At 60.7% G+C, this 12,431-nt stretch overlaps 2 protein-coding genes and 1 long non-coding RNA gene across 3 annotated transcripts; all 3 read right to left on the bottom strand.

The window, feature by feature from the left end:
* Positions 1 to 4: 4 nt before the first annotated feature.
* On the bottom strand, positions 5 to 838 carry LOC134174253 (leucine-rich repeat transmembrane protein FLRT1-like; the record flags this gene model as incomplete). The annotated part of the gene is made up of 1 exon (XM_062639030.1): positions 5 to 838. A coding segment is annotated over one exon (834 nt), but the record flags the coding sequence as incomplete, so codon positions are not given.
* Positions 839 to 865: 27 nt separating this feature from the next.
* Positions 866 to 3,627, bottom strand: LOC134174252 (uncharacterized). The gene is made up of 3 exons (XR_009968577.1): positions 3,557 to 3,627; positions 2,628 to 2,711; positions 866 to 909 (listed from the first exon to the last, which is right to left on the bottom strand). It is a non-coding gene; the product is annotated as an uncharacterized LOC134174252 (long non-coding RNA).
* Positions 3,628 to 5,060: 1,433 nt separating this feature from the next.
* OTUB1 (OTU deubiquitinase, ubiquitin aldehyde binding 1) lies at positions 5,061 to 12,347 on the bottom strand. Its single transcript, XM_062639034.1, has 7 exons — positions 12,191 to 12,347; positions 11,350 to 11,411; positions 11,148 to 11,246; positions 10,924 to 11,042; positions 9,744 to 9,828; positions 6,693 to 6,887; positions 5,061 to 5,294 (listed from the first exon to the last, which is right to left on the bottom strand). Exons 1-7 carry the CDS (start codon positions 12,246 to 12,248, stop codon positions 5,097 to 5,099), a joined length of 816 nt encoding a protein of 271 aa, XP_062495018.1. The 5' UTR covers positions 12,249 to 12,347; the 3' UTR covers positions 5,061 to 5,096.
* Between the last annotated feature and the right edge of the window lie 84 nt (positions 12,348 to 12,431).

Here is a 12,431-nt window from a genome sequence, read left to right as displayed (position 1 = left end):
TGGGGAAGAGCCCCCGCGGCAGCGTGGTCAGGTTGTTGTCCGACAGGTCCAAGCGCTCCAGGGCCCTCATCCGAGCCAGGGAGCCGGCGGGGACGTGGTTGATGGCGTTGGCGGCCAGGGACAAGCGGCGCAGGCGGGCGCGGGGCAGGTTGGCCGGGGGGGCGGCCAAGGCGTTGCGCCCCAAGGAGAGCTCGCTGAGGTTGCCCAAGCGGCTGAAGGTGTCGTCGGCCATGCGCTGGTTCGCCAGGAGGTTCCCGTCCAGGACCAGGCGGCGCAGCGCGGGCAGCCCCTCGAAGGCGCGCAAGGGGATGGTGTGGATGCGGTTGTCGTCGAGGCGCAGCTCCTCGAGGGCCGGCGGCAGCCCCGGGGGGACGCTGCTCAGGTGGTTGCGGGACAGGAAGAGGAGCCGCAAGCGGCGGTTCTCGGCGAACGCGTCCTCCTCGATGCCGGCGGCGGACACGGAGTTGTCGTCCAGGTGCAGGCGCTCGAGGAGCGGGGCGCGGGCGAGCGCCCGACGGCAGAGCCCGCGGACGTTGTTCTCCTGCAGGTGAAGCTCCCGCAGCGCCGGGGGCAGGTGGGCCGGGAAGTGCTCCAAGGCGTTGGCGTACAGGTAAAGGACCTTGAGGGCCGAGAGCCGAGCGAGGCGGGCGGGGATCCCCGCGTCCCCGATGCGGTTGTTCTGCAGGAAGAGCGTGGTCGCCCCCGCGGGGACCCCCTCCGGGATCGCCGTCAGGCCCCGGTCGTTGCAGTAGACGCGGCCCCCGGCGCAGCGGCAAACGGAGGGGCAGGGGGCGGCGGAGGGGAGGAGGAGGAGGAGGAGGAGGAGGAGGAGGAAGGAGCGGGGGGAGAGGGGGGGAAAGGGGATGGGGAGGGAAAGGGGAGGGGGGGCCATGGGGGGAAAGAGGGGGCCTGGGGGGGGGGGGGGGGTTCGGTGTCACACGAGGAAACGGGGACCCCCTCAAAGCCCATATGTAGGGCAGGGACCCCCAACTGAAGCCCATACATAGGACAGGGACCACCCCCAAATCCCCTACGTAGGGCAGGGAGCCCCAACTGAAGCCTATAGATAGGGACACCCACACTGAAGCCCATACATAGGACAGGGACCCCCCCACTGAAGCCCATAGATAGGGACACCCCACACTGAACCCCATACATAGGACAGGGACCACCCCCAAAGCCCATACATAGGACAGGGACCCCCCCACTGAAGCCCATAGATAGGGACACCCCACACTGAACCCCATACATAGGACAGGGACCACCCCCAAATCCCATACATAGGGCAGGGACCCCTCCACTGAACCCCATTGGTAGGGACACCCCACACTGAAGCCCATACATAGGACAGGGACCCCCCCTTTGAACCCCATAGATAGGGACACCCACACTGAAGCCCATACATAGGACAGGGACCACCCCCAAATCCCATACATAGGGCAGGGACCCCCCCTCTGAACCACATAGATAGGGACCCCCACACTGAAGCCCATACATAGGACAGGGTCCACCCCCAAATCCCATACATAGGGCAGGGACCCCCCCACTGAACCCCATAGATAGGGACACCCACACTGAAGCCCATACATAGGACAGGGACACCCACACTGAAGCCCATACATAGGACAGGGACCCCTTACTGAGCCCCATAGATAAGGCAGGGACCCCCCTCCAAATCCCATATGTAGGGCATGGACCCCCCACCAGTGAACCCCATAGATGTGAACACCCCACATTGAACACCATATATAGGACAGGGACCCCTTACTGAGCCCCATAGATAGGGCAGGGATCCCCCCTAAATCCCATATATAGGGCAGGGACCCCCCCTCTGAACCCCATAGATAGGGACACCCCACACTGAACCCCATGCATAGGGCAGGGACCCCTTACTGAGCCCCATAGATAGGGACAGCCCACACTGAAGCCCATACATAGGGCAGGGACGCCTTACTGAGCCCCATAGATAAGGCAGGGACACCCCCCTCCCCCCATATCCCATACATAGGACAGGGACCACCCCCAAATCCCATACATAGGGCAGGGACCCCTTACTGAGCCCCATAGATAGGGTAGGGATCCCCCCTAAATCCCATATATAGGGCAGGGACCCCCACACTGAACCCCATAGATAGGGACACCCCACACTGAACTCCATATGTAGGACAGGGACCCCCCCCCAACCCCTTAGGTAGGGACATCCCATACTGAACCCCATAGATGGGGCAGGGATCCCCCCCAGTCCCCTATAAGGGACCTGTATGCATCCCCCCAAAACCCCACATATAGAGAAGGGACCCCCCTATTGTGCCCCATATGTAGCTCAGGGACCCCTCTATAAGGGACCTACGTGCTGCCCCTCCATTGACCCCCATGTATAGGGCAGGGACACCACACTGACCCCCATACATAGCACAGGGACACCCACATAGGGGACCTGTGTGCTGCCCCCCCCAACCCTGTATCTAGGGTGAGACCCCCATGTATATGGCAGCCCCCCCCCAATAAACCCCATAGGGCAGGACCTCCCCAAGCCCCCCTATAGGAGATCAATGTTCTGTCCCCCCCCCGCTATCCCCCATATATAGGGCAGGACCCCCTCCCCATAGGCAGCGGGGGGGCCCTACCTGTGCGCAATGGGTCCGGGTCCTCGTACGAGGCCGCTGCTACCGGCTCCGGTGCTCCATGGCCCCCCCGCCTTGGGGGGGCCGCTTTGGGGGGGGGGTGGTGATGAAAAGGGGTCATGAGCTTTGGGGGGGGGGGGGGGGCAGTCCCCGTGTGTGTTGGGGCCCCCCCGGGTGCTCATTACCCACCCGCGTTAATGAAGCAGCCCAATTAACACCAGCTCATTAGGGGGAGGGCCCTCCCCACCATGGCCCCCCCCCGGGACCCCCCGTGCCCCCAGGGTCACCATTGCATCAGCCAAGGGCCTGGTGCTGTTCCCAGCCCCCCAACTGGAACACCCATGGGTGCTGGGGGGGGAGTGGGGGGTGCTGGGGGGGGGTCATTGGGGTTGGGGGGGGGGGGGAACAGCACCCCTGGGACCCCCGGAGCGCCCCCCATTGGCTGTGCCCCTCCCCCTGGCTGAGCATCCCTGGGGATGGGGGGGGGGGGTTGAGGGGGTTTGGGGGTTCGGGGGGAGGGGTTAAAGGGGCTCGGGGGGGGGGGGGGCCGGGCAGGGGGGTTCAGCGTCCCGCGCGCCTCGGCCCATCCCCCCCCCCCCCCCCGGGCCTCCTGAGCCCCTCCCCCCCCATTGAAGCATCCCCAGCGTTGGAGGGGGAGGGGAGGAAGCAGCGGTTCTGGGGGGCTCCGGGGGGGCCTAGGGGGGGTTGGGGGGGTCCCGGGGGGGGGGGGGGAGGATGGGGGGGGATTCTCTCCGGTGGTGCCGGAGGCAGGGGGATGGGCTCCGCTGCTGCCGCTCCGGCCCCTCCCCCCGCGCTGGAGCATCAATGGGTACCACGGGGGGGGGGGGGGGGGGGGTGGGGGGGCCGGGGGGGGCCCGGGGGGGGGGGTTGGGGGTCCCGGCCGTGGGGGGGGTGGGGGGGAGGGCGCTCACCGGGGTCGGTGCCGGTCGCTGCGATGGGGCCGGTGCTGGCGGCGGCGGCTGCGGGCGTGGGAAGGCGGCGGAGGGGGGGGGGGGGATGCGCCGCCTCCCGGTGCGCGGGGACACGGCGGGGGGGGGGGGCGGGGGGGGGCTTGCACGAGGGCGTGAGGGGGGGGGGAGGAACCGCCCCACTTGTGGCCCCCAATGGGGCTTGCACAGGGGCCCTGGTACGAGGGGTCTGGTTCTGCCCCCCCCCCCCCCGTGTTTGATCCCATGGGGGGGGACACGAGGGGAAGGGGGGGGGGGGCAGGATGTGTCACACGCACTAAGACCCCCCCCCCCCCCAGACCCCAAACTGCCCCTTTCTGGACACTCAAGGGACCCCCCTGCATGGACCCCCCCCAAATGTGCCCTCTAAAGGGGACCAATGACCCCCCCCCGAATGCATGGACCCCCCAAAGGTGCCCCCCCCACTGCATGGACCCCTCAAATATGCCCCCTAAAGGGGTCCAATGTTCCCCCCCCCACTGCATGGACCCCCAAATGTGCCCCCTAAAGGGGTCCAATGAGCACTCCCTCACTGCACGGACCCCCCAGATGTGACCCCCCCGGCATAGATCCCCCAATGTGCCCCCTAAAGAAGTCCAATAAGCCACCCCCCACTGCATGGACCCCCCAAATGTGCCCCCCCCCCCACTGCATGGACCCCCCAAATGTACCCCCTAAAAGGGTCCAGTAAGCCCCCCGTCACTGCATGGATCCCCCAGATGTGCCTCCAACTGCATGGACCCCCAAAATGTGCCCCCTAAAGGAGCCCAATGGGCCCCCCCCCCCGCATGGACCCCCCCAGATATACCCCCTAAAGGGGTCCAATGTCCCCCCCCACTGCATGGACCCCCCAAATGTGCCCCCTAAAGGGGTCCAATGAGCCCCCTCACTGCAGGGACCCCCAATGTGCCCCCTCGATGGGTCCAATGAGTCCCCCGCACTGCATGGACCCCCCAAATATACCCCCTAAAGGGGTCCAATGTCCCCCCCCACTGCACGGACCCCCCAAATGTGCCCCCTAAAGGGGTCCAATGAGCCCCCCCTCAGGGACCACCAAATGTGTCCCCTCAATGGGTTCAATGTCCCCCCACTGCACGGACCCCCAAAATGTGCCCCCTAAAGGGGTCCAATGAGCCCCCCCCTCACTGCAGGGACCCCTAAATGTGCTCCCTAAAGGGGTCCAATGTCCCCCCCCACTGCATGGACCCCCCAAATGTGCCCCCTCAATGGGTCCAATGAGCCCCCACCACTGCATAGATCCTCCAATGTGCCCCCTCCCACCCCATGGCCCCCCATGGCTACCTCCCAGCCCCCTTGCCTGGACACCTAATGCAACCCCCAAGTGGTCATCGTCGTCCCCCCCCCAAATCAACATCCAGAGCGAGTGGGGCCACGTCTTTATTGGAGGGAGGAGGGGGGAGCCAGGGGAGGGGAGGGGGGGGGGGGAGGCAGTTGTGGACCCCCCCCCCCCAGTGCTCGTGCGAGGCTGGCTCGAGCCGGGCGCTCACTTGTAGAGGATGTCGTAGTGGCCGGGGCGGTAGAGGAGGCAGACGCGGGGCTGGGAGCCCTCGGGGAAGACGTGGGGGTTCGTGGCCCCCCCTTCCCCCCGGTCCATGTATTCCACCAGGATGGAGACGTGCAGGGCCCGCGCCAGGGCGATGATGTGGATGTGGTCGCTCTCCTTGCACATGGGTTCCACCTCCTGTGGGGTGGAGGGGGGGAGAGAGAGGGGAAGGGGGTGGGTGAGGGGCACTGGTGTGGGTTGGGGGGGTGGTGAGGCTCATGGGAGGTGCATTCAAGACCCACTGAAGGCTCATTCAAGACCCACTGAAGGCTCATTCAAGACTCATTCAAGACCTGTTCAAGACTGATTCAACACCAATTCAAACCCATTCAAGACTCATTCAAGACCCATTCAAGGCCCATTGAAGGCTCATTCAAGACCATTCAATATCCATTCAAGACCCATTCAATATCCATTCAAGACCCAATCAAGATCCATTCAAGACCCATCCAACTCCCATTCAAGGCCCATTGAAGGCTCATTCAAGACCATTCAATATCCATTCAAGACCCAGTCAAGATCCATTCAAGATCCATTCAAGACCCATCCAAGGCCCATTCAAGGCCCATTGAAAACCCATTCAAGACTCAATCAAGACCCATTCAAGGCCCATTCAAGACCCATTCAAAGCCCACTCAAGACCCATTCAACGCCAATTCAGACCCATTCAAGACCCATTCAGGGCCCATTCAAGACCCATACAAGACCCATTGAAGGCCAATTCAGGACTCCTTCAAGACCCATTCAAGGCCCATTCAATGCCAATTCAAGATCCATTCAAGACCCATTGAAGACTCACTCAAGAGCCATTCAAGACCCATTCAAGGCCCATTCAAGACCCATTGAAGGCCAATTCAAGACCCATTGAAGGCCAATTCAGGACTCCTTCAAGACCCATTCAAGGCCCATTCAATGCCAATTCAAGATCCATTCAAGGCCCATTGAAGGCCCATTCAAGGCCCATTTAAGAAGGCCCATTCAAGGCCCATTTAAGATCCATTCAAGGCCCATTCAAGATCCATTCAAGACCTATTCAAGGCCCATTTAAGATCCATTCAAGGCCCATTCAAGACCTATTCAAGGCCCATTTAAGATCCATTCAAGGCCCATTCAAGATCCATTCAAGGCCCATTTAAGATCCATTCAAGGCCCATTCAAGATCCATTCAAGACCCATTCAAGATCCATTCAAGACCCATTCAAGATCCATTCAAGACCCATTCAAGGCCCATTCACGGCTCATTCAAGGTCCATTCAATGCCAATTCAAGACCCATAAAAAACCCATTCAAGACCCATTCAGGACTCATTCAAGGCCCATTCAAGACCCATTCAAGGCCCATTGAAAACCCATTCAAGACTCAATCAAGACCCATTCAAGACCCATTCAAAGCCCACTCAAGACCCATTCAGGGCCCATTCAAGACTCATTCAGGGCCCATTCAAGGCCCATTCAAAGCCCATTCAAGGCCCATTCAAGACCCATTCAAGACCCATTCAAGGCCCATTCAAGACCCATTCAAGGCCCTGGCCCTCACCTGCTGGCAGAACTCCTTGATGCTGCGCCCGCCCTCGAGGAACTGCTCGAAGAAGCGGCGGTGGCGCTGGAGGCAGCCGGAGGTGAGGAGCCGCAGGTAAACCACGAGGTAATCCGAGGTGCTGGGCTCGTTGAAGGCCGCCAGCAGCTCCGGCAGCGGCACCCGGCGCTCCACGCGCTCGATCAGCTCCATGAACTGCGACACGTGGGGACACACACGGGTTAGCGGGGGTAACACATGGGCACGCAGGTGTGAACATGGGTAACACATGGTACACACACGTGTTAGCATGGGTAACATGGTACACACATGTTAACATGGGTAACACATGGGCACACATGTGTTAACATGGGTAACACATGGTACACACACGTGTTAGCATGGGTAACACATGGTACACACACGTGTTAACATGGGTAACACATGGGCGCACACACGTGTGAACATGGGTAACACACGGGTTAACATGGGTAACACACGGGTACACACGTGTGAACTTGGGTAACACATGGGTACACACGTGTGAACTTGGGTAACACACGGGTACACACACTTTAACATGGGTAACACACGGGTACACACACGTGTGAACATGGGTAACACGTGTTAACATGGGTAACACACAGGTACGCACACATTAACATGGGTAACACATGAGTACACACACGTGAACATGGGTAGCACACGGGTATACACGTGTGTTATCATGGGCAACACACGGGTAACAGGCTCATACACTTTATCATGGGGAACACACGGGTAATGGGGCACACACGTGTTATCACAGGCAACACACAGGTAACGGGGCACACGCATGTTAACATGGGCAACACACAGGTGATAGGGGCACACGCATGTTAACATGGGCAACACACAGGTAACGGGGCACACACGTCTTATCATGGCCTCACACAGGTAATGGGGGCACACGCATGTTATCATAGGCAACGCAGGGGTAATGGGGGCACACACGTGTTATCATAGGCAACACAGGTAATAGGGGCACACACATGTTATCATGGGCAACACACAGGTAACGGGGGCACACACACGTTATCACAGGCAACACATGGGTAATGGGGTCACATGTGTAACAGGTGCACACATGTGTTAACATAAGCAACACACAGGTAATGGGCACACACACGTGTTAACATGGGCAACACACGGGTAACAGGTGTGCACACACGTGTTAGCATGGGCAACACACAGGTAATGGGCACACACACGTTACGAAGGGCAACACACAGGTAACGGGGGCACACACACGTGTTAACAAGGCAACACATGGGTAACGGGGGCACACACGTGTTAACAAGGGCAACACATGGGTAACGGGGGCATACATGCGTTAACATGAGCAACACACAGGTAACGGGCACACACACATGTTAACATGGGCAACACATGGGTAATGGGGGTACACACACGTGTTATCATGGGCAACACATGGGTAACGGGGGCACACGTGTTATCATCGGCAACACACGGGTAACAGGGGCACACATGGGTAATGGGCACACGTGTTAACATAGGCAACACAGATAATGAGGGCACACACACGTGTTAACACGGGCAACACACGGGTATCGGGGGCACACATGCATTAACACGGGCAACACACGGGTATCGGGGGCACACATGCGTTAACATGGGCAACACATGGGTAACAGGGGCACACACGTGTTAACATGGGCAACACATGGGTAACAGGGGCACACACGTGTTAACGTCAGCAACATATGGGGAACGTGGTGCATACATGTGTGCTAACATGGGCAACACATGGGCCATTGGCGCACACAGGTGTCACTGTCACACAGATGTGTAATGCGTCACACATACATGTTAACATGGGCACACATGGGTCATTGCTACACGTGTGTTAACATGGACAGCACACACGTCACTGTCATACACACTGTGAAACACGTGTCACCGTTACACACGTGTCATTATCACACACATATCACTGTCACGCACACGCATCACTGCCACACATGTCACTGTCACAGACATGTCACTGACACACACCACTGTCATGCACACGTCTCTGTCACATGTGTCACCGTCACACACATACGTGTGTCACCAACACACTGTCACTCTCACACACGTCACCGTCACAGAAGTGTCACTGTCAAACACACATCAGTCACACACACACATCACTGTCACACACACATATCACTGTCACACACACACACGTCACTGTCACACATGTCACTGTCACACACACGCCAGTCACACACACACGTCACTGTCACACACACGTGTCCCTGTCACACACACACAAGTCACTGTCACACACATGTTCCCATCAAACACACGTCACTGTCACACACATGTTCCAATCACACACACGTCACTGTCACACACATGTTCCCATCACACACGCACGTCACTGTCACACATGTGGTCACTGTCACAAACACGTCACTGTCACACACACGTGTCACTGTCACACACGCGGTCACTGTCACACACACGTGTCACTGTCACACACACGGTCACTGTCACACACACACATCACTGTCACACACGTGTCACTGTCACACACACATGTGGTCAGTGTCACACACACACGTGTCACTGTCACACACACGTGTCACTGTCACACACACGTGTCACTGTCACACACACATGGTCACTGTCACACACACACACATCACTGTCACACGTGGTCAGTGTCACACACACACGTCACTGTCACACACACGTGTCACTGTGACACACACGTTCCCGTCACACACACGTTCCCATCACACACACACGTCACTGTCACACACATATTCCCCTGTCACACCCACGTCACTGTCACACACACAAGTGTCACTGTCACACACACGTGGTCACTGTCACACACACGTGTTCACTGTCACACACGTGGTCACTGTCACACACACACATCACTGTCACACGTCACTGTCACACACACACGTGTCACTGTCACACACGTGGTTACTGTCACACACACACGTGTCACTGTCACTGTCACACACACACGTGTCACTGTCACTGTGACACACACGTGTGTCCCCCCTGTCCCACCGTGTTGTGGAAGTCCTCGATGGTGAACTCGGTGAAGCCCTGAGCCACCAGCTCCTCCTTGCTGCGTGCTGACACCTCCTTAAACCTGGGGGGGCAACGGGGGGGTCATGGGGGGGCACCAGGACCCAGAGACAGGGGGGTGGGGGGGACCCACAGGCATGAAAGGGGGGTGACAAAGGGCACCCAGAGGACTTGGGAAGGGGACCCCAGGATACCCAATGATGGCAGTGGGGGGGGGTCACCCAATGTATATGGTATGGGGAGGACCAAGGTACAGGGGGGGCACCACAGGCACCCAGAGACTTGGGAAGGGAACACCCAGGAGCCCATGGAGTACCCCAAGAATGGGGGGGCACCCCCAAGTACAGGACCCTGGCTCTGGGAGGACCAAAAACACCCAAAGGATTTGGGAAGGGGCACCCAGGGGGTCGGGGGGGGGTCTTTTCATGGGGGTCCCTGCTATGGGGGTTCCCTGCTATGGGAGGGTCACTGCTAGGGGGGGATCCCTGCTATGGGGGGGGTCCCTGCTATGCGGGGGTCACTACTAGGGGAGGGTCCCTGCTATGGGGGGTCCCTGCTATGGGGGAGTCCCTGCTTTGGGGGGGGGTCCCTGCTATGGGGGTTCCCTGCTTTGGGAGATTCCTGTTATGTGTTGGTCCCTGCTATGGGGGGGTCCCTGCTTTGGGGGGCATCCCTGCTTTGGGAGATTCCTATTATGTGTTGGTCCCTGCTATGGGGGGGTCCCTGCTTTGGGGGGCGTCCCTGCTTTGGGGGGGTCCTTGCTTTGGGGGCGGTCCCTGCTTTGGGGGGGGTCCCTGCTATGGGGGGGGTCCCTGCTTTGGGGGGTTCCCTGCTTTGGGGGGGGTCCCTGCTTTGGGGGGGGTCCCTGCTTTGGGGGGTTCCCTGCTTTGGGGGGGGGTCCCTGCTTTGGGGGGGTCCCTGCTTTGGGGGGGTCCCTGCTTTGGGGGGCGTCCCTGCTTTGGGGGTTCCTTGCTTTGGGGGCGGTCCCTGCTTTGGGGGAGGTCCCTGCTGTGGGGGGGTCCCTGCTGTGGGGGGGTCCCTGCTTTGGGGGGGGGGTCCCTGCTTTGGGGGGGGGGTCCCTGCTTTGGGGGGGTCCCTGCTTTGAGGGGGGGTCCCTGCTTTGGGGGGGGGGGGTCCCTGCTTTGGGGGGGTCCCGCACCGCTGCAGCTCCTGCCCGTCCTCCAGCAGCGCCTCCAGGTGAGCGAAGCCAAAGGCCCGATAGAAGCAATTCCCGTCCGGCCGCGTCTTCCGGATGTAGGAATACTTCTGGAGCAGGTCCTGGAAGGGGGTGGGGGGTGAAGAGGAGAGGGGCAGCAGGAACCCCGCCCCCCAGCCCCATAGTGGAGCCCTTTGGTGCCCGTCAGCCCCACGGCGGGGCCCCACCTTGATCTTCTGCTGGTAGATGTGGTCGTCCTCGGCGTACTCCTTGTAGAGCACGGCCAGCTCCAGGCGCTCCGACACCAGCGGGTTCTGCACCGCGATCTGCACCAGGAACGGGGGGGGGGGCAGCCCCAAAGTGGGGTTTGGGGTCCCCTCAAGCACTTGGGGGGGGGGTCAAAGGGGGGTGGGTGGTTGGGGGTCTCACCTCCTGCTGGATCCGGTCCTGCTGGGCCATGATGGCCTCATCGTAGGCCAGGCAGTTCACACCTATGGGGGGGGGAGGGGGTTCAAGAGGGGACCCCCATGGATTTGGGGCCTTCGCCCCACCCTCCCCTGTGGGAACCCCCAAATTGGGTCTGGGGAAGGGGAGGGATTGGGGGGCTAAAAGGACCCTATGGGGCATGGGGGGGGCATGAAAGGGGATCTATAGGGGGCACTGGGGTCCTGGGACGGCCTATGTGGGTACAGGAGGAGACTGGAGCACTATGGGGGTGCTATGGGGAGCTATGGGGGCCTTATGTGGGGGCTATGGGGGGCTATAGAGGTGCTATGGGGGGCTATGGGGGCCTTAAGTGGGGGCTATGGCGCGCTACAGAGGTGCTATGGGGGCCTTAAGTGGGGGCTATGGGGCGCTATAGAGGTGCTATGGGGGGCTATGGGGGCCTTATGTGGGGGCTATGGGGCGCTATAGAGGTGCCATGGGGGGCTATGGGGGCCTTAAGTGGGAGCTATGGGGCGCTATAGAGGTGCTATGGGGGGCTATGGGGCGCTACAGAGGTGCTATGGGGGGCTATGGGGGCCTTATGTGGGGGCTATGGGGCGCTATAGACGTGCTACGAGGGCTTTATGTGGGGGCTATGGGGCGCTACAGAGGTGCTATGGGGGCCTTATGTGGGGGCTAAGAGGCGCTACAGAGGTGCTATGGGGGGCTATGGGGCGCTATAGAGGGTTATGGGCGACTGTGGGGCTGTGTCGGGGCGCTATAGGGTGCCACAGGAGGGCTATGGGGGGCTATGGGGCGCTATGGGGCCGGGTCCCGCCGGTACCGTCCGCGTCGCCGCCGAGCGGCTCCGGCTGCTGCTGAGGCTCCTCCGCCGCCATCATCCGCCGCAGCCCCGCCCCGCGCAGCGCTTCCGGGTCACCGGCGGCCGCCAGCACCGCTTCCGGAGCAACAGCCGCCCCGCCGGAAGCTCTCGGGGCCGCTCAGCCACTAACCCCGCCCACAGGCGCCGGAAGAACCAATCAGCAGCCAGAGTGGGAGGGAGGACACGCCCCCTAGAGACAGTC

Source organism: Pezoporus occidentalis, unplaced genomic scaffold (assembly GCF_034315485.1).
Source record: "Pezoporus occidentalis ecotype Australia unplaced genomic scaffold, CSIRO_AGI_Poc_V1 ctg597, whole genome shotgun sequence".
NCBI lineage: Eukaryota > Metazoa > Chordata > Aves > Psittaciformes > Psittacidae > Pezoporus > Pezoporus occidentalis.
This window is presented reverse-complemented; position numbering and strand designations above follow the sequence as displayed.

Coding starts and splice junctions, on each gene's coding strand:
- OTUB1 (XM_062639034.1), bottom strand. CDS start 12,248: ATGATGGCGGCGGAGGAGCCTCAGCAGCAGCCGGAGCCGCTCGGCGGC. Junction 9,829..10,923: donor GACGGGCAGGAGCTGCAGCG/GTGCGGGACCCC, acceptor TTGCCCCCCCAG/GTTTAAGGAGGTGTCAGCAC. Junction 6,888..9,743: donor TCGAGGACTTCCACAACACG/GTGGGACAGGGG, acceptor CACGTGTCGCAG/TTCATGGAGCTGATCGAGCG.